Source organism: Lepidothrix coronata, unplaced genomic scaffold (assembly GCF_001604755.1).
Source record: "Lepidothrix coronata isolate B3197 unplaced genomic scaffold, Lepidothrix_coronata-1.0 Scaffold214, whole genome shotgun sequence".
Classification (NCBI taxonomy): domain Eukaryota; kingdom Metazoa; phylum Chordata; class Aves; order Passeriformes; family Pipridae; genus Lepidothrix; species Lepidothrix coronata.
Genome location: NW_016690394.1, coordinates 793,359 through 815,049, shown reverse-complemented (window position 1 = coordinate 815,049; position 21,691 = coordinate 793,359). Strand labels below are relative to the sequence as shown.

General features: G+C 56.1%; 1 protein-coding gene across 2 annotated transcripts in view; it reads right to left on the bottom strand.

The window, feature by feature from the left end:
* Positions 1-21,461, bottom strand: part of IGSF21 (immunoglobin superfamily member 21) — a 40,665-nt gene extending 19,204 nt beyond the window's left edge. Inside the window, exon 1 of one of the 2 annotated variants that reach the window (XM_017833365.1) lies at positions 21,329-21,461. In XM_017833365.1, coding sequence (XP_017688854.1) covers positions 21,329-21,392 — 64 coding nt within the window. In that variant the 5' untranslated portion in view covers positions 21,393-21,461. Of the gene's footprint in view, positions 1-12,795; positions 12,863-21,328 lie in introns of those variants that run through there. The other variant, XM_017833366.1, reaches the window with a different exon arrangement.
* Positions 21,462-21,691: the final 230 nt, after the last annotated feature.

The window sequence follows — 21,691 nt, the reverse complement described above, 5'->3', positions numbered from 1 at the left end:
CTTCCCCGCGGCCCCCCCGGTTGGATGCCGGATCCGTCCTTGGAAAATGAGAGCACGGGCGGCTCCGTCTGGCACTTTTCTCCCTCTTTCCCCTCGATTTGCTGCAAAACTATTGCAGGAGCACAGAGCAACCAGGGTCAGGAGGGCAGGCAATTGCACTCCTATTTTATTTTCCTCTCTTTCCTCTGGCTGTTGGGGATGACAGATTGAGAGCCCGGCAGAGCCAAGCCTTTCTTCAGCATCCTCACCCTGATCACACCCCGTTTAACCCCATCAGCAACCAGGACACCCCAAAAGAACCCCTCACCCCCTACCAATATCCAGGGGTTTTAGTTATTGCTTGCACTGGGTGGAAAAACCTGACAGAAGAAGACTGGGAAACAGGAGCAGTTTTAGAAGCAGGGCTGCAGAACCAGAGACTCCTTGGAAGGAGATGCCCTGGAGGAGGTGAAGGTGATTGTCTGTGTCCCCCAGCCAGTGTTTCCAGGCTCAGCATCACTTGTAAAACAACTTGTCGCTGTTTTTGCTATAAATCCCAGCCACGACCTGCGGGAGAACACGCTCCACTCCCACGTGCCTGCTGCACCAGCACGGCAGCGTGGCCTGGCATACTGAACACGGGGCTCTTAGGCTGAAGAAACCCTTTTTGTGCTGCTTTTTGGGGGGTTACAGCAGCAGCCTTGCTGCTGCAGTCAACTGGAAGAGAGGAAATTTAGATAAAAAGTGGATTTCTGTATGTTTTTGGAGGGGTTTTGGAGCACTGCGCAGCAGGTGCAGCCATGAGGGGTAAATCAAGGGCTCTTTGCAGCCCTGAATCGATGCACAGGAAGATGGAGTTTAATGTTTCAGCCTGGAATCCCAACCTCCTTGCTAAGAGTGACCCAAATCCTCGCCAGCATCCCTGTTCATCCAGGGCCAGCATCTTTCCAGCCTCTCCCTTCGCCTGGACAGGGTTTATTTTAGCTTGCTAAAGCAGGGATTAATTCCTTGCGATTGCCAACGCAGCACGAGGTCCCCTCGAATTCGGGGCTTTGCAGATAGAAAGAGGCAGTGATGGGAGAGGCAGGAGGAGGAGGAGGAAGGATGCGAGGAAGGTCAGTCGAGGTCTCGCAGCGACTGCCCCGCTTCCCCTCGCTTCACTTTTGACATTTCCAGGAGCGAGAGGAGCAACAGGCACGAAGGGAAGGGAGGGGGATGAGCGAACGTTTGGCAGCTCGGTGGCATGTGCCCGAAGGAAATGGGGGGTGGATTCGTGCCGGGGACGGAGCCTCCCCGCGTGTGGAAGAGCTCAGGCTCTCCATGAGGCAGCGCTGGAGCCTCGGGCGGGATTCCATCCCCTTCTGCCCCCGGTGCGGATCAGCGCGATTACACAAAGCCGGCGGCAGAACCGACGGTGACAAAGCCGGAGCTAAGATCGAGTTTTCCCTCGTGCCCAGGAGATATTGAAACACAGGAGTTCTTGGCTCCTAAGTGCAGCATCTCCAGATGGTTTTCCAGCCCTCTTCCCGTGGTGCTGCCTTGCATTCCCGTGCCCTGCAATGGGAAGGGGAAGCATCCCCAGTCCCAGCCCAGTCAAGGGTTTGAGGGGTGCTTAGAATGTCTTCTGAGGGTTGGTGGCTTTTTTAAGTCAAAACTAATCAAGCTTGGGGTGGCCCCAGCCACTCACCCAAATGCATCAGCCCAAGCATTTATCCAAGGAAATCCCCTGCAAACACATTTCCAACCTGCAACTTCTGAATGGTTAAAAATACCCAAAATGGGCTTCCCGCCAGCCCTGCTCCCTCCAGGTGCTGCAAAACCACTTTGAGATGCCAATGGCAGCAGCTTCTGCCTCTACTCCTGGTAATCCAGGCCTGGCTGGTCCTTAAATTTGGACATTTGGTCCTTAAAAATATGAGAGTGTAACCACAGGATGCTCCTGCACTTCTCCTGAGGAGATCCTGAGTGGAAAGGACAAAGCTCTGGAGCTCTGTGATTTATTGTGCCGGTACCAGGGGATGGGGATCCCACAGAGGGCTGATGGTGGAGCCCCAGCTGTGCCTGGAGGGGGAGGGAAGGTGAAAATCCAAATGCTCAAAGAGCATTACTGCTCAAATTCAGAGCAAAATAACCTCAGAAGACACGGAAACGAAGGAGGCAAGAGTGGGAGGGAGAGCAGAGAGAAACAGATGCACGATCCCCCCAGGAACCAGCCCCCAAAATGCTAAGGATATGTGGAGGGGAGTGCGAAAAGCAGGGAAAACAAAGTCAGGCACTGGAAAATAAAGCAGGAATCCAGATGGAGCCGTCCAGAACCTGCTGTTTTGCTGTGGCTGATGCACAAATCTCATCCCTCATCCTCCCCTTCCCTTTGCTTCCCGACAGCACACAACTGCCAAGTGTCACCGCTCCTCAAAATCCACACTTTGGGCCCTTTCTTTGGATTTACTGGGGAGAAGAAACCAGCAGTGACAGGTCTTGCTGAATTTTAAGAACTATTTAAAAAGGGCTGAGCACCAGATTTGCTCCAAAGGAGGAGCCCGTCCCAAATTCTCCGTCATCCTTCGCGTTATCAGCATCCCAAAGGCAGCTCTGAACCCCGAGGCTCCTCTCCTTCCCCTTTGCTCTTTTAAATAAGACATATTTTATAGTGAAAGCTGTGCCAGGCCACCCTCTGATTAGATTCAGACCTATGGAAATTCATCCCTCTGATTAGATCGCATCCCTGGGGAGAAAAGAGTATTTTTGCTCGGGAGCTGTGGGAATTCTTGCGACATCCAGTTTAAGGGGGATAAAAAAAAAAGAGAGGGGGGGAGAGGGGGAAGGGAGAGATAAATGAAATGTCCTTTTAAATCAGGAGTGACACATTAATAAAAGGAGCACATTGTAACATGCTCAGTGCTTTCAATTACAAAATAGCTCCGAGGGAAGAGGCAGGTTTCACTCCGGCCGGGAAGGGGAGGATGAGGCCGGATGCTTCCAGCCCCACTTCTGCCCAGTGTCAGCCTCCCATCAGAGATTTTGGCACACAGCAGCAGCCAGGCACCCCATGGGAATCTCGAGGGATGGAGCACCCGTGGCTGAACTCCCCTGAGGTCCCTGTCCTGCTGAGGAGGGGGTGGGGGGTGCTGGGTGCCCCCAAGCCCAGCCCACGCAGCACCCCCTGGGTGCCCCGGAAGGCCTCAGGATGATGGAACCTTTCAGTCCATCCCAGCACCACAAAACAACCCCTCCCCATCTTCCCATGCCCTTGAAATCCTCTAACATTCATCAAAATTGAAGATTTGTTTGTTATTATCAATCGGTGCTTCCGTTCCCTGATTTCTGCCCTCCCAGCGCTTCCCAGAAAACCTATTTCTCACCTCCCAGTCCTTCCCCGAAAGCTATTTCTCATCTCCCAGCGCTTTCCAAAAAGCTGACTTCAAACTGATCATAGAATCATGGGATGGTTTGGGTTGGAAGGGACCTTAAAGCCCATCCAGTGCCACCTCCTGCCATGGGCAGGGACACCTTCCACCAGCCCAGGTTGCTCCAAGCCCCATCCAACCTGGCCTTAGACACTTCCAGGGATGGGGCAGCCACGGCTGCTGATGGACTTCACCCCTCTGGGATACGACCCCAAGGTTCCTCCTGTCCCCATCGCTGTATTCCGGGATGGCCTTTGGAGCATTTCCATGGGGCGGTGCCTCGGGATGGAGCCAGAGGAGGGGACGCAGCTGCCCCATCCAGCCCCTCCCCGTCCCCGCCAGCCTTCAGGTGCCGCCGCGCCCCCTCGGCGGAGGCGACAGGCGAGGGAATATTAACAGCTCATCATTTTAATCAGCCGGTGATTAGCGGGGCTTATCCATAATTCACACCGACCAGGGCCGGCGCGGGAGGCGGATACAGGGAGGGAATGGGAAAGCAGGGACTAGGATCTCTCAATCGGCATAGGGCTGATCTTCATCCTTTCCCAGGATTTGAGGAGAGGAGGACACGTTTCGCCACTTGCAGAAGCGCCAGATGGGATAGAAAGGGCGGGGAACACCCGCGAAAGGCTGGGAGCGACCCTGCTCCGCATTCCCGACCGAGGAATGACGGTTGGCACGAGGGGCGAGCGGTGGCACGGCAGGGTCGGGGCTGTCACCCCCCCGCGCGGGCTGAGCAGCGTTACCCAAACACGCTCTGACTGGCGGCACTTTGCAACATCTTGTTCATTAAAGATTAAACACCAGCAGTTGCTCCCGTTCCTGGGAGCGCAGCAAATACCTTCCCTCTCCCTCCCAAGCTCGGCTGATGCTTTATTTATGACATTCCAGGACCATTTACAATTATAATACGTTGCTGCCTCTCCTCGTTAACCCGGGAGGGCTCCGAGAGACGAGAACCGGTGAAGGAGTCGCATCTGGCCCCGTCCAGAGTGGCCAAATTTTGCTGAATCTTGAGCTTCTCCTCGAAAGCTGCTGTACAGGGTGGTTTATTTTTTATTTAAACAGAGGAATAAGCGTTTTAACACAGGTCTAACAACCGAAGTGGAATGGGATGTGACACGTGGGCTCGGCATCGCGCTTCCAAAGGAGATGGTCCTTTTGGGAGGGGAAAAAATGGGTTGGAGGATCCTATGGGAGTTTATAAATCCATGAACTGCTTGAGTTTTCCTTGAATATTGAGTTTTTCCTCCAGAAAAACCCAAAAGCTGAGCATCAGCAGGGCTAAACATCCCCAAACTCACCACTGCCCTCCCAAAAATCGCGTTGGCTTTGGCAAAATGGGTTTATTTCATAAAATAAACCCATGAAATTGGTCATCCCCCACCGTGAGGAAGAGCCCTGCTGGCAGAGAGCAAATTGTATTAATACTGTGTAAATAGGATATTAACAGGCCGACCAAACAATTAAGAGCCCGTAATTAAAATTCATCTTCCTTCACACCGTGGCGTATTAAAGTACAAACATTTAATTAGATGCCTCTTACCTCATTCATTTGCATAAGTGGGAGGAAACAATTTGCAGCTGGATTCTAATCATCCTTTATGGGGGAGCTGCTGGACCGAAGCAGCCCCTAAATCCTGCGCGATGGCAGAGCTGGGGGGAGGACGTGTGGGATGTACAGGGAGGGGGCAGAACATGCTCGGGCCTGTTTTTCTCCACCTAATCGGATGCAACGGGGGCCCTGAACCTGCCAGATCCTGTGGATGGATCTCGTGTCTCGTTAGCTCTTTGGAATGTAAATCAATAACCTGGATCAATGCATCTGATTGAGCGGGGCCGGGTTGGCCTTTCACCCCTTTTAAATGAAGATTAAGTGAGCAGAGCACTCCATTAGGGTGCTGGGGACAGCCAGGCCCCCGGGGGGGGTCAGTTCACACGTCACCTCCAAATGGGTCAGGACTGGTACATCACATTTTATCACCATCCAAAGGTGGGGTTTTTTCCCAGGGAAGCCAAGGCTGCCCCATCCCTGGAAGTGTCCCAGGCCAGGCTGGATGTGGTTCTGAGCCTGCTCTAGTGGGAGGTGTCCCTGCCCATGGCAGGAGGTGGAAGGAGATGGTCTTTGACATCCCTTCCCAACCATCCCATGACTCTGTGACCTCTCTAATGTGTAACCCAGAAAACCAAACCCAGCTCCTAGAGCTGCTGCCAAAACCCGCCTGAGATGGGACTTCTGAACACGGCCCACACTTTCCTTCTTCCCTGAAATCCTGGATTCCTCCCAGGACAAATATCCCATTCAAAAAGGAAAAGAACTGACGCCCCATTTGGTGTCGAGCCCAAGGTCACTTGTGTGCATGGAGAGCGTCTTCAACGCCGAGCAACCACAGAAGGGCTTCCCAAAGGGTCGTGTCCATAGATCTTAAGGAAAAATCAATTTTCAGAGGAGTTTTCTCCTCATTATGAGCACCACAGTCATTTTTATGTCCCTCAGGGCTGAGGTTGGTTCTTCCCAGCACCGAGAGCTCAGCCAGGGAACGGGGCAGCAACACCGAAGGCAGCAGAGAAACAAAGAGAGAGCTCAAAATGGGTCATGCTGGGCTGAAACACGTTCAAATGCTGTGGCTCAGTGGGGTTTTCATCCACATCAGCACAGCCTTGGCATGATAAATGCCCTCAGACACAAAAAGGGACAGTTTGGGCCACTTTGGGTGTGTAAATATCAGGATTTGGGTCACAGAATCCCAGAATGTGCTGAGCTGGAAGGGACCCACAAGGATCATCCAGTCCAACCCTCAGCCCTGCATGGGACCATCCCCAGAGTCACCCCCTGTGCCCCAGAGGATCATCCAAACCCTCCTGGAGCTCTGGCAGCCTTGGGGCTGTGCCCACTGCCCTGGGGAGCCTGGTCAGTGCCAACCACCCTCTGGGGGAAGAACCTTTGCCTGGGATCCCACCTGACCCTGCCCTGACACAGCTCCAGCCATTCCCTGGGTGCTCTCCCTGCTCCCCACAGAGACCAGTGGGAGCCTCAGGATGCTGCAGTGTCCTCCCCTCTCTCCAACACCCATCTCCTGCCTCTGCTCCATCTGTTCCTTCCCACATTTTTACCTTCCCCTCTCCGGTTTCCTGCTCCCAACTCCCCGAGCACCAGCTCTCTCCATCACTGAGCGCCGGCCCATAAATCCTGTGCAAACACCACTTTTCCCGAGCTCACCGCTGCCTTCAGAGCGTGTCTCCCGACAAACAGTTCCACGTGGGAATGATCCACCCGCAGCAGCCCCGTGGCTCGGGCAGGGACCGAAACAAACCCTCTGGAGTGTCTTCATCGCTCTCCCTGCGCGGAGGCTGTTCCAGCTCACCGGAGCACAGGATGAGGAGCCCGTTCCTGCCTCGGCCTCTCTCGCTCCCAGCGTCGAGTCAGTGCTTGTACTACAGCTCCGGCCCCAGATCCCGGGAAACTGCTCGTTCCCGTAAAAAGATGGATGTTCTGAGGTGAAACAGCCCGAGCGTTGGGCTGGAGGAAGCCACTGTGCTGTGGCAAACACCTGGGGTGACCTTGGAGTCGTCATTTGGAGGCTCAACAGGTCCCTCAACCCAAAAATCAGGGAGTTTTCCCTATTTTTGGATTTCCCTGAGAGTAACTCGGCGACACCACGTTGGGGGTGTAAATCCTGACATGGGGAAGCCCAGGGTCACATCCTGCCCCCCCTAAGAGCTGCTGGGAACCCAAACTCGGCAACTGCAAAACGAGAGACACGAGGGAAGGGATGGTTTGGGGGTGGATGCAAGAGAAAGGAGGTCTGGAGGGAAGCAACAGCCACGGGAGAACTGGGAGCAGCAGGATTTTGGAGGTGCCTTGCTGGGATGGATGGGAAGTAGCTTCCATTTGGGTAATATTTCAACCCCTCAGTGCTGCAGACTGACTCCTAAAATGGGATTTATCTCAGTGCAAACACAGGAAGAAGGACCAGAGAGCCAACCAGGGACAGAAACCAGGTGCGAACCACCCACCCAGTCCCAAAACTCATTGCATCAACCCGGGAAAAGAGCAGTCAGGTAATATTTCAACCCCCCCAAGGCTGAAGACTGACCCCTAGAATGGGATTTATTTCAGGGAAAACACATGAAGAAGGACCAGAGACCCAACCAGGACCAAGAGTCATTTGGGAACCACCCACCCAGCCCTCCAACTCCTTAAATGAGGCCCCTGGAAGAGCCGGGAGCGAGAGGAAGATGGATCTCCCACTCCACCCCGATTATCAGCGGGGCTGTGCTCACTGCATTGATAAGTCTTGGTGATATATTGAATTTTATTAGCTGCCACCAGACCCCCCCTGCACAGGCTGGGAAGCCACAGCCATAAATTAGAGCTGGAACATTTATCTCCCACCGTCCTGCAGGCAGGGAGGATGTTTAGCAGCATTTACTGGAGCGCAGTAAAGTTTTATTTATAATTTCTCTCCCCCCAACTCAGCATTAGGATGTGCAACTCCATCTTCTAACGATGCTGGCAGGGGGGGAGGTAATATTTTATTCCCCCATCTTCGCCCTACTGATGTTGCCATTAAAACATAATGTTCAACGCGCCGCCGACGCACCTGACGGGGCTTCACAGCTGCCAGAATTGGTGGCTGCCACCAGTGACGGGTCACCGAGCCTGGGTTTGGGGAAGAGGAGGATGTTTGTCATCACTGCCTTGCTCGTTTGTCTTGTTTGTTTAACCCCATTTCCAAGTTATTTAAGGAATTTGCCAACATTTTTGTTGGAGTTCGATCGTTTTCGGTGTTTTCAGAGCCCTCAACGACGTCTCCTCCCCGGAGAGGTGGGAAAGAGAGTCCAGCAGAGCCAAATTCCCTCAGAAACCCTGTGGCATCACTGGTTTGGAGCAATGGCTTTGCTGGCACCTCTTCCCAGCTGGCAGAGCAGCTGCTGGAGCCAAAGCAGAGCCCGGGATGAGTCGGGGTCAGCGGGGTTTCTAAGTGGAGACCGTGCTCTTCATTTGCATCTCTGCATATATGCAAATGAGGGCTGATTGCCTGCGGCACAGGCTGCCAATGGGAACCTCCCCCAGCAGCCGTTTAGGGCAGAGCCCTCCCAACCAGTTGTGCCCCAATTTTGTTCCCCTTCCATGACCTAAAGCCAAGGGGGTTTGGCCAAGTGAGGCACAAAAGGTGGGAGGTGCCACCCCCCACTCCCCCCGTGCACCAGCTCTGCCAGCACATCCCTCTCCTCTCATCCCAAATTTTCCAGCTAAGCAGACCTGGTTCCTGTAGGATTTCTCACTCTCCTGGGGGTTTCCTCCACATCAGTTGGATTTTCCTTACAGTTTTCCACCCAAAAATGCTGCCACTCCCCAGCCTCAACTGTGGAGCGTTGAATCCCTCCCATGTGCCACCCCTGCTGAGAACTCCCCAGTGAGAATTCCCTTCTCCTTTTTCTACCTCCTTGCAGATCCCAATTAACCTTGAGAACTGTTCCAAAAATCCCAATTTTCTCTTCTTTTATCCCATTGTTGCTTTACCCGCTCTCCTACCATGGGTCGCTCTCCAAGCACAGCCATGGCACATAGCTATTTCCATGGATTCTCGTCTTTCTCCAACAGATCCCAAGCTCACCACAGCAGGAATTTTCTTACAATCCCACTTTTGCAGAGCAGGAGTAATCCCCAGCCGCCCAATCCAATTCTGGCCTCCGGAGCGGGGCAGCATTCCCCAAAATCCCTCTGACAGAGCCTGGTGCCTCCTCCACACCTGGACACAACATGGGATAGTGCTCTGAGCTGGGATATCCAGGTGTCCTACAAGCTCAGCAGCCTCTCCAGGCTGGGGGAAAGCTACAATTCCCCCTCCTCTGCTTTTTCCCTGTTTTAATCCAGCAGCATCCCGGGAGGGATGGGGACCAGGGGGGATCTGCTGAGCCCCTCCAGGCACATGGGGGTTAATGCAGATTTAGTGTGGCAGGAGAAAGAGAGGTTGGATCATAATCCCGGGCTGAAAAGGATTGGAAATGGGTTTCTTCCCCCCACCAGCAAATTCCCAAACCCCCCCTTTCCATCAGCAGGCTCAGTTTCCCACCCTGACACGGAGGAGATGGATCCTCCTAGCACGGATCCGCCCTGTGTTGACATCAGGGAGATGCAACATCTGGATGGTGCCCCTGAGCACGGGGGATTATGGAAAACCTCACCTGGGATTAGAGATCTTGTCTCCAGGCAGAGCCAAAAGCAAAGCTGAGCAAAAACCAGCCCGGATGTGCCATTTGGGAGTAAAAAAGTAAATTATTGTCCCCGGCATGGCTTGTTAGAGCCCTAAAGCAACGCTGATGGATTGGATATGGGTGTGGAAACTCGGGAAAAAAAGATTCCAAACCTCTGGCAGAACTTAAACCACTTCTTGGGTGAATTTAGGAGGGACCTGCTGGAAGCAGCCGATGGTTCTGCCGCTGTTTTCCCTCCGTCGGGATGAGGATTATGACACCAGCAGCCAATTATTTGAAGCCAGAGCTCATGGAGTTAATCTGGGCTGGAGCCTGATCCCAGCCAGGAGGAATTAGCAGAGCTGAAGGCAGCAGGGAACTGCTCCCCAGCCCGGGAAGTGTCCAAGGCCAGGCTGGACGGGGCTTGGAGCAGCCTGGGCTGGTGTCCCTGGAAGGTGTCCCTGCCCACGGCAGGGGGTGGGATGGGATGGGCTTTGAGGTTCCTTCCAGCCCCAACCATTCCATGGTTCCATGTCCTTTGGAGCTCTGTGCCTGTTTCCCCACTTGCAAGGAGCAAAACCTTTCACAGCCCATCTACAGCCAGGGGTTGTTGGAGGAGCTGCTCCTCCAAAACCGACCCCAGGGATGAATGTTCCCACCTGAACCCCCCCAGTCCTCCCCAAACCTCCCCTTCTTCCACATTCCTTGGGAGACACACGGGCCTGGAAGGGGCAGCAGGGGGAAAAACAATGAATTTCAGGGAATTTGGGAGGATTTGGGTTTAGATGCCACCGTTGGGTTTCCCAGGGGGTGGAGTCCTGTGGGACACCCCAAGGCTTGGCCGTGCCCGGGTGGCCCCGGAGAAGCTGTGCCCGTGACCCAGCTGATGGATTTGCTGATTTCTCTCTCTATTTGCAGGAAATCCAATTAGCCCATATTTTTGATTGGTGACAAACGAGGCAGCCATCGATCCCCCCTTCCAGCTGAGAGGGATCCCTGCCCACCCCATCGATTCCCACCCCGGGAACTGCGGAGGAATCATTATCAGTAATATTTGGGGGATTTTTTCCCATTTTCCTTCTGAGCTGCTTCTCCAAAGGCACAACCTCGGGCAGAGGAAGGGGGGAAATAAAACCTGGTGCTGGACAGAACTCCCAAGGGCTACAAAATCCACTTTGTTTTCGCAGTTTCGAGTGGGATGTGCAGCTTTTTACCCCAAAAATGGCCTTGGGGGAGCCTGGGAAAGTCAGAGCAATCCCATCACAGCAGGCAAAGCCCCCCTGCTCCTTTCCTCCATCCCTGCAGAATCCTCTGTGCTCCCAGGAGGGGCATTCCAGGGGCAGCTGGAGTCTCCTACTGGGTTTATGTGGGGGTAGGGGAGGGAGGGAGGGACAGAGGAAGGAAAGGGTGAGGAAGGGAGGGAGGGATGAAGGAAGGGAGGGAGCAACAGAAGGATGGGTGGAGGGAGGGATGGAGGGATGAAGGATGGGATGGGAGTAGGAAGGATGGGATGGAGGGTTGAAGGAAGGAAGGATGAATGGAGGGATGGAGGGAGGAAGGAAGGAAGGGATGAAGGAAGGGGAGGGGGAGGAAGGGAGGGATGGGAGGAGGGAGAAAGGGATGGAGGAGAAACTGAGGCCCGAGTGGAGGAAAGGATGGAGGAATGAAAAAAGGGATGGAGGGACAGACAGACAGGTGGGTTGATGGGACAGACACCTGCACAGCCTCCATTCCAACAGACACATCCCACTGGGAGTCCCAGCTCTTGGTGCCAGCACTGGCCCAGCCTCTCCTAGGCACTGGTCTGGCCGAGGGGGGAAAATGGCTGCATCCCAAACTCTCCCATCTCCTGCATCCCAAACTCTCCCATCTCCTGGCCCAGCCTTTGCACCCCATCCCTCAGGAACTGCTCCTGACTCAGCTTCCACCTTCCCTCCTCCCTGGACAAAGCAGGATTGCTAATTGGAATCTCCCCTCTTCCCCCCACTTCACACTCTGTGATTGATAATCCCTCTGCTCTCCCAGCAGTGCTGCTTCACTAATAAGATTGGAACATATCTCCCTCTCCCAGCCCTGATCCGTAGCCCTGATTTCCCGATCCCGCTCTGCTCCTGTGAGGAGGATGCACGTGGCTGTTCCCTTAATCCCCACGTTGAGGAATAGCTGCTAATTAACACCTTTCCCAGCTGCTCCCAGCCCTGCCCAGTTATCCCTGGGTGGCTTTTTGCTGCTCTCCAAGGCTGGAGGAGCCCAGGCCCAGCCCTGCCCGTTGCTTTCCCTGCCAATGGATAAGTTGGGATGTTGGGGGTTGGGGGGGTCTTTTCCCTCAAAACGACATCCCAGAGGCTGGATTGCCCAGAGATGGAGCAAAGCTGGAAAACAGTGGGGAGACTTTTCTGAGCACCTTTCCAAGGCTCCCTCCACGACTCCAACATCTCCATGGGGCATCACCTTCCAGGACTTCCCTTTCCCGCGTCCATCCCTATTCCTGCCTCCATCACCTATTCCTGCTGCATGACTTCCCATCCCCAGGCCGGTCTGATACAGAACAGCCTTAGATAAACCAAATACCCACGTTTTTCACCCCACTGCCTGTTTTCCTCCTGCACCAGGAGACCCTGGACTGACCCTCCAGCCGAGCCGAGGAGTCGGATGCTGCAGGAATAAGAGCAGAGCTCGGAAGGGAGGGGAAAGAAACCAGCAGAGCCTCTGATCTGCCGAGTGTGGCAGGGGAGGCCGATGCTCTGCTTTTAATAAAACATAACGAAGCATAGGATCATAAAATATTTCCTTTAATTCAGTGCTCCCACGAGGGCGGGGAAGAGAGGCTGGCAAATGCGGTAGGTTTTCCTCGCCGCTCGCCGGGGGGGAGAGCACTGCCGAGGTTGTTAAACAGCTCATTTGCGAGGCCGGCAGTGCTCTCCCTTCCCACCCCCACCCCGTTTCGGGGGGCTGACGGGCGGCGGGGGGGGGCTCAGCGCGGCACATCCCTCCCTCCGTGTCTCACCCTGGAGAACCGCGGGGCTTTGTCCCGTCAGGATGGGCTTTCCAGGGGGGAAAAAGGTCAAAAAGCAAATGAGGGAGGGCCGGTCAGCTCCCATCCTCATCCTCGGTGAGCACGCGGCTGTCCGAGCACGTGCACGTTGAGTCTATATAAATACAGACAGATATACAGAGATATATATAGATATATAATGTATACACTCACACATCTCCGAGGCGATGTGGCTGCAGTGATTAACATTCCCAGCGTTAAAGAATCTCTCAGCATCTGCTTTGTCCTACACCCGGCACTAAATATAACCCTTCAATACGCGCTCTCTCCCTCCGCCAGAGAGATAACATTGTTTAAATAAGCCCTTTCCATTTGAAAGGCTCGGGTTGTTGTCTCCCGGCGGGAAGCTCGGAGCAGCTCAGGAAACAGAGGAGGGTGGGCCGTGCAAACAAACCGGAGCGTCCCGAACGTCCCAGGGCCCAAATCCGGCCCTCTCCCAATCGTTTCCCACCGCGAAGCCGCCCAGATATATTTTCTTGCTCTACAAAAATAAAAGAAGCCGCATTTCCAGGAACAGAAGGGTTTAATTCGGGAAGCGGGTCCACCCGCACTTCCTCGAGCCGCGCTCGGCTCCCGCCGCCGCCGTAATTACAGGCGTGAATTCCTGAATTCCCTCCGCCGGGAGGAATCCCGACCATTCCACGAGACTCCCTCGACTGCTCACAAAGGGCTTCCTCGGGGAACAAAGAATAATGCGACAGGACACAAACACAGCCCCAAACGAGCCACTGGAGCCGGCGCTCATGGAAGACGTCTCATTAGCAACTTCCGAGGGGAAGAAGCTCCGAGCCAGCGGAGATGAAACGCTGGAGGGTCTTTCCAGGCACGATGGTCCGTCTGGAAGCCAGACCAGTCTTGTTTCTGGTGGTGCCACACCTTTTGAATCCTTCCTGGGGCAGCATCTCCCCGTTGCACAGTGCTTATCCATCAGCAGGTCATCCGTTATCCCACGTGGAAAATCCCGCATGGACAATCTTGCTCCCCAGCAGCTCCTTGTACATATTTTGGGATGCTGGGCAAGGTGAAGTTGCCCATATCCTCCCACCCTGCTCTGAGTCACCACATCCTTCTGCAACCCAACTTGCTGGGTTTTATTTTCAGGAGAAGAGCAAGAAAATCAGCCAAGTTCAACCACGGGCTCTTGGGATGCTGCAAACAGGGAATGGGATGGGATGGCAAAGCCTGTGCCTGTGGTTCCCCTCTTCTCACTGCAGTGAACGGGGTTTTCTGGGCTTAAAAATCAGAAGCAAGGTGCTGGATGGAGGGATTAGGGGAATTCAAGCTGGAAATCTTCCTAAGCACGCCTTCGGGCCAGGCTTTGGAACACGCTCTCCAGAGGTGCAAAGCTGGGCTGGAAATCTAAATCCCTCGGCCATCAAAATCCAATTCCAGAGCATTTCCAAGCAAACATGATGGGTTTTTGGTGGCAGATGCAGCCACCAGCCAAGCTGGGATGAAGAAGGTGCTCATCTCTCCCAGACACCCCCCAGGCACAGGGATCTCAGCTCACCCCCCTCCCCCCACCTCAGGACTGGGAGATCCTGATGGGTTTGGTGGGATCTGTTGAGTTGGAGCCTTTTCCTCCCCCTCCTGCTGTCCTGGTCCAGCTCAGCCCCCCGTGAGGATCCAGTGGCTCCCAAAGCCACCTCTTGGCACCCGTGACAGTGACAGTCACCAGCTCAAACTGTCCTTCTCATCAGCTCCCTCTTTTCACCTTCCCAGCACCAAGAACAAACCCCACCCTGGGGACCAGCTGGGTGCCCACCCCAACACAGCACCATGGAAGGCAACATTCCTACCAGGAAATCCAGGGTTATCCGTGAAACCCGTCCCAAAAAAAGTACTTCCATGGATGGGAGGCCACCCAGGAGCAGATCCAAACACCCCCATCACCCCAGATCACCCCCTAGGGGAGAACCAAACCCCCTCCACGTGGCTCCAACCCATCCCTGCCCTCGCAGACCCCTTGGAAAAGAAACAAAGGGGTCTAAATACATGAGATGCATCCCAAGAGAGGCTTCTCCAGCTCCCATTTTCCTGTCCTGCTCCATAGGATACAGCCCCAGGGTTTATCTCCAGGCACAGGGAGGTGGAGCGGGGCCTTTAATCCCCTTCCCTTCCCAAGTGTATTGAATTCCTGTAAGGAATTATATAAAAGGAAAATCATTTAGAGCCAAACGAAATCCCTGCCTTCCCTGCTCCTGCAGCACCTCCAAGACGTCCCAGCTTCCAGCCAAGGAGGTTTTTGTGGATGGAGAACCAGGAGAGACCACACGTGTGGCCTGGATGCCGGGGCGGGGGGGTCGGTGGTGCCACATTTCCACCTCACAGACCCAGTTCCATCTCCCTCCACTGGGACATGTGGGTTTTCCAGAGGTTTCCCAAACCTCCTGGGAGGTGAATCCTGTTTCTCAGCCAGCTGAGAGGGCAAACACAAGCACCTTCCCTGCTCCAAAGGCTTTGCAGACCCCCAGACCGTCCTTTGAAGCACTAATGACTGCTCCGAGGGAAGCACAGCGGTGGGTTATTATCCCCGTGCTTTGGAATCTGCCCGCCCTTGGCATTCACGGTGAATCCAGTCCCCAAAGCGTTGAAAACAAGCCCATGATTGACGGTTTATTTTAGGAAAAAGAGGGGAAAAGTGGGAAGGAGATAATGCCGGAGAGATAATGTGAGCGCCAGTCATTAGTTAAAAACAGGCCCATCAGAACTGCGAGTGCCTCGCAGAAAGCAAACAAAAGGGCAAAGAGAGCAGCTTGGCACGGGAACAAAACCAGCCACATCAGCTGCATCCTCCCGGCTCTGGATTTACCAGCCGGGAAGTTTGCGAGGCAACACGGCACCTCCTGCCTCCCAAACCCGAGGATTTGGGGGCTCCTTCCCGTGCTTTCCCTCTTTGCTGGTGACTTGGCACCACTGAAATCAAGGTTTGCTCTTAAAAGATGGGGAAGAACCCAAAGCCTGGAGGAAGTCCCCGGTGGGTCTCAAGGGGGTGATGTTTCATCCCCCTGTTCCTGGTCCCAGGCAGGTCCTGGCCATCCAGAGGGATGTTTCAGCTCCATCCTCACCTCTGCAAGTGCTGCAGGAGCCTTTGCAAGATCCTTGGCTCCATCTCAGCCTAATTCCCAAGCCTTTAGCATGTCTGGATTCAATAAAACATGCTCTTATCCCGAGAGCACAGAGAGCTTTCCATCAGCAGATCCCAAAGCACACGGGGAGAGCCGGTCAGACATTCCCAGCCGAGGATTTTCTGAGAGAAAAGACCATTTCTGCAACGACAACCAGAAAAAATCAGCCCTGTGGGGCACGTGAAGCCCTGGAACATCCCCACAGGAAGGGGGGGCTGGGCTGGTGGGAACCTGGTTAATGTTGTGTCCTGGAGGCAGCAGCATTCCCTGCCCTGGTGCCCGAGCCTGGGTGCAGTGCCAGGGCAGACCCTGCCTGGAAGTGCTCGGAGGCACCAGGGAAGCCTGGACCTGGAGAGGCTCGAGGAACAGCCCCTGGGAACCTCAGGAGGTTTAACAAGACCAAGCTCAAGGTGCCGCTCCTGGGTCAGGGATCCCCGGGATCCATCCAGGGGATGAACACCAGGAGCAGCCCCGGGAGAAGGACCTGGGGGTGCTGGAGAGGGAGAGGCTGGACAGGGACATTCCCTGTCCCTGTGCTCGGGCAGCCCAGGAGCCCCTTCTGTGCCCAGGGCTGATCCCCAGCGTGGGCAGAGGGCAGGGGGGGATTCTGCCCCTCTGCCCCCTCCAGACCCCCCTGCAGAGCTGCTCCAGCCCTGGGAACAGCACAGGGAGGACGTGGAGCTGCTGGAGCCAGTCCAGAGGAGGCACCAAGAGGATCAGAGGGATGGAACGGCTCTGAGATGGTGAAAGGCTGGGAGAGCTGGGATTGTTCAGCCTGGAGAAGAGAAGGCTCCAGGGAGACCTGATTGTGGCCTCCCAGGACCTGAAGGGAGGTGACAAGAAAGGTGGAGAGAGACTTTTTACAAGGGCCTGGAGTGCCAGGACAAGGGGGAATGGCTTCAAACTGACAGAGGGGAAATTTAGGTTGGTTACTGGGGAGAAATCCTTCCCTGGAGGGTGGTTTGGCCCTGGCACAGGGTGCTCAGAGAAGCTGTGGCTGCCCCATCCCTGGAAATGTCCAAGGCCAGGTTGGACAGGGCTCAGAGCAATCTGGGATAGTGGGAGGTGTCCCTGCCCATGGCAGGAGGTGGAATGGGATGGGCTTTGAGGTCCCTTCCAACTCAAACCATTCCATGATCCAGCACAGGGCACACAGAGCAGGGCTCCCAGGAGCACATCCAGGATCTGAACCACAACCCCTCATCCCACACCACAGGGACCAACATCCCCAATCCAAACCCTACAGCATCCCTGGCCCTGGTTTGGGAACTTGGGGGGTAAATATCCCCAAACCTGGGGGAGCTTTGGAAACACTGAAGACCCAGCCACAGTTTAACACACGAGGTTTTCCAGGGAGGAATGAAATCCGGAATATCTCCGTATCCCAAAGATGCTTATTAGCCTGGAAAGGCACAAGGAGGGGGAAGATCCTCGCTGGTGTTAAAGCTTTTCACAGAGCTCTGAATTCAAACTGGCAGCTCTGAATGGCTCCAAAACGCAGCTGGTGGGAAGAGGAAAATTGGGCTAATTGGGGCAGGGCAATTAGCACAGCAAGGAGCAGCTCTGGAAGGGGCTGCCTGGCCCGGATTTACCCGGAGAGCAGCACAGGGGCCTCATGGAAACACACCTTCCATGGAAGTGGTGGGAAAGGCTCAAAAAGAAAGGTGACCTTAAGCTGAAAGCGAGATTTGATGGGGAACAGCATCAGTGGGGAAGGATGGTGGGAGTTTGGGATGGATTTCCGGATCAGTGTTGTGCAGGTGAATTAAAGGTGAATTAAAGGTCCCACGTGGCACAGAGGCTGCTCCTCCTTTGCCCTCATCCCCCACAAATAGACTCCCACCAAACCCCTCTTGGCTTTAAAGAAGAGACACAAGCAGGTGGTTCTGTCTCCCTGGTAAAAGCCACATTTACCTCAAAAAAAGGTGAAAAATGAGCTTTTCCAGGTTGCAAAGAGGAGCCACCCCAGGGGTTACTGTAAACTGGGAAAATCCTTGTGAGGAAAAGCCTCAGGGGGGTTCCTGGGAATGGAGAGGGGGGAAAAATTCAGTTTGCTGATAAAAATCATAAGTGTAAAGTGCTTTTTCCAGGCTGGTTTTTTTTTTAGCTTGGAGAAGCAGCTCAGGGATATCTCTGAGGGCAGGTTCCTTCAAAGCCCAGAAACTCCAGAAACAGCTCCAGACAAGGAGCTACACTGGAATTTTCCCCTTTTTTCCCCATGGGAGGAGGTGCTCGGGGATGGGGAACAGAAGCTAAAACCACTCACTCGGATAAAGAGCAGAGAAACACCTCGCTGAGCTCGAACCTCACCGGTCCTCCCTCCCTCCCGTGTTTGCAAACACAGCTCAGGTTTTACAGCTCGTAAAACAACCCCCGACGAGCAGCTGAGGGGGGAGCAGTTGATGGGGGCCGTATTTCAGGGGACGAGCTGAGCGCTGCCTAATGAGCCAGCCCTGATTCCAGCCATGCCAGGAATCCAGATGGGGCTTTTCCAAACCCGGCAGGGACCCCGGGGCTGCGGCTCCATCGTCCTCCCTCGGTCCAGCCGCTCGCCTCCTCCTCCGCACGTCCTCGTTTGTTCATCCTGACGGCTCCTTAACCCACTTAGCCTTGTCCTCAGCAGCTTTTCTTTTGGCCAAGGGGAGAGACTGAGCTTGTTATAAAGGAGGAAAGCTGGATTACAAGGAGTGATGCTCCCCAGAGGGACGGATAACACATCGGGAAGGATCCAGCCGCTGCTGCGCTCGGGTTAATAAAAGGGCTTTTCATTACAAGGTGATGGATGGAAACCACGGCTGGAAACCCCAAAAGGCTTCCCACGGAGGCAGAGATGCTCTGCTGGATGGGAAGTGCTTCCAGTGGATCCCTGGTGCTCTCCTTCCCGCCGGCACTGGGATCCTGGTGATCCTCCTGGATGCAGCATGGGGAGGGCAGCTGCCCACCAGCGCCGGGTCAGAAATCAGATGACGACAAAACCGGGCAAAATTCCCCCAAAAAAGGGCTTTGGAGACGTGCAAATGCTCTTGTAGGGATGAACAGTGGGATTGGCGTGTTGGGCACCTGCCCCCCTGAACCTTCCCAGGTGACGCGTCTGGATCCTGTTGGATCCCTGATTAGGAAAGCGCCGGGATGGGGAGGGGAAGGACCTCTGCGGGCACGTCCTCCCCCACCACCACAGCGCCGGCAACCCCAGCCAAGGATTCCGTCAGCCACAGCAAAGCCATCTGCACACCGAATTTTGGGAGCAGCCTCCGCAGCTCCTGCTGCCCAGAGCGCGGGGAGGGCTTGGGATGGGGGAACCCACCCCCAAAGCCTGGATTTTTAGGTGTTCCATGGAAAAACAGAGCTCAAACCGGGTTTTTTTGGGAAGAGCATCTCTCTGCTGAGGGATAGAATCACAGAATCCCAGAACGGTTTGGGTGGAAGGGACCTTAAAGATCATCTCATTCCAAGCCCTGCCGTGGGCAGCGACATTTTCCACTGGGGAAGGAGGTGGGAGACACTTAACGGAGCCGATCCTTGGGATCCAGGGAAGCAGCAAAGTTCCAGTGTGGTTTTAAGAGCCCAAACCCGGCTCGTGGGTGTCCAAACCCAAGCACTTCCTGACACCTCCTCCCACATCACTTTGGAACCCACAGACCCCCCGGATCCCCAGAATCCTCCAGACCCACTACAAACCAACTTTTATCTCTTTTTTTCCCCCAAAAATCCCCGTCACACACACAGACTGACCCACGGCCGCTCTCCCAAACCGACAGCAGAAGAGCAGTCGCCCAATTTGCAGTGACAAAAAACAGGAGGGAGGGAAGAAAAATGATCCCCGAGCCAGTGACAGGCAGCTTGTGCTGAGGAAAAGCCGGGGGGATGCGTCGTTCCTTGGAAATTATCTATCCGTGACCTTAAAAGCGCGGTGGAGGTGGAGAGGACAGACAGGAGGGGGACAGGGCTGGATTTGGCACAAGTTCCCCCCGCGCCGAGGGGGTTTTGTTGCCGCCGGTGCGTTCGGCGATGCCGGCGGGATGCTCGCAGAAAAGCAGGGAGGGGGATTTGAGCGGCAGCCGCAGCTTTGGCAGCACAGAAACCCACGGGGAGGGGGGGGCAAAAAGGGATGCGGGGAAGGCGCGGCGCCTTCCCGACCCCGGGCCAGCCAAATCCGAGCCGGGCTCTGGGTAACCTCAGCCCCGGGGAGCCCCGAGGGATGATTTTGGAGCCGCTCGCGATGCCGGGGAAGAATCAGCTCCTTTGTGTGGAGCTGTGCCCGCTCGGCCCCGCAGAGCCGCCGCTCCCCCTCCCCGCGCCCTGCAGCAGCTGACGGCGCTTTCCGGAGAGGAAAAAGTACATTAGAAAGGGAAAAAAGCAGGAGCTCTGGAGCAGGCTCCGCTCGTCCCTCCATCTCCCGGCGCTCGGCGAAGCCTCTCGGCTCCCCGGGAGCAGCCGGGGCTCGCTGGGCTCGGTGAGGAGCAGCCACCTGAGACCCCACGGCGGGGGATTTGGGGGGGCAGAGGGGGAAACAGCGGGGAAATCGCCTTCAAATACACAAGGAATTAAAGGGCACGACTCCCCCTCAGCCTCCGGGAGGTGAGGAGGGGAAAGTTTCCTTCCCTGTTCATTTTCCCCTCCCGGGAGCCCCGTTTTTGGGGTTGGGGTGTGGGGGTGTCTTATTAAAACCTCCGTGGAGCGAGGTGGGGAGTCAAGATGTTCGTCTGGGAGCTCAGCCAGCCGCAAACCCCCCCGGCTGGCAGGAATTTGGGGGGCTGCTTCTCCCTGCCGGGTACACCCGTGGGTTTGGGGCACTCCCCGCGTGCCCGAGGGCTGGGCTGGCTCTGGGTGCTGCGAGCCTCCAAAAAGCTGCAGCTCCTGGGGGTCCCCAGAGCACAGACCCCCCCGGATGGGGAGCACGGGGCTGGGACCGGCAGCCGGAGCCCCCGGGCGGAGCAGCAGGGAAGGGGGCCGTGGGTGCAGGGAAGGGGGCCGTGGGTGCCCCCCTTGCTGCTGGATGGGGGTGGGGGATGAGCATCCCCCCATCGTGTCCCCCCGGCCCCCCGCACCCCATTACCAGGTCCAAGGCAGGTGCCCTATGAACGGCTCCCCTCAATGGCCCCCCCGTTAACGCTCCCACAGCAGTGCCCTGTTCATGGTTTAAAACCTGGACCCGCTCAGGGGGTCCCCCATTAATGACCCCCCCCGGTGCCTTATCAGTGGGGTTAAACCCAATCCCCGGGTCGGGGGTGTCCCATTAACGGGTCCCACATCGGTGCCCTATAAACGGGTTTAAACCCAGTACCCTGGCAATGGGGCCCCATTAACGGCTCCCCACCAGCGCCCTGTCAGGGGGTGCCCCAATAACGGCTCCAGACCGCGCGCCCCATTAGCGCCCCATCACCCCCTCCCGAACCAGGCTCCTCTCAAGGGGTGCCGGGGTCCAAGGGGGTTTCTTTCCCCCACCCTCGTCCCCCCCCGAGCCCCCGGGCGGGGGGTGCAGCTCCCGGCCCCCCCGTTCCACTCCCGGGACGCGGGTGGGCCCCCCGTTATCCCCGCGGGGGGGAGGTGACACTCACCCAGCGCCAGGTCCAGGAGGTGCCAGAGCAGCAGCGAGAGGGGCAGGGGGCTCGCGGTCCGCATGGTGCCCGCGGGGGGGGCAGCCCATGGGGGGCTCAGCTGTGCCCCAGCCCCGTGCCCGGGGGGCAGGAGGGCATCGCGGCGGGCGGGGGGCTCGGGCCGGCTCCGCGCGTCCCCCCCGGGCCGGCGCCGCCGCCGCTGCCGCCCTAAAGCCGATTGAGAGCAGCGGGAGCCGAGCGGGGCCGGGGCCGCCCCCGAACCCCCCCGCGCTGAGCCCGCCCCGGGCCCGCCCCCGGGAGGGGCTGCGGGGGGAGGGACAGGGAGCGGGGGAGGGGGATGAGGGAGGGGGATTGCAGACGGGG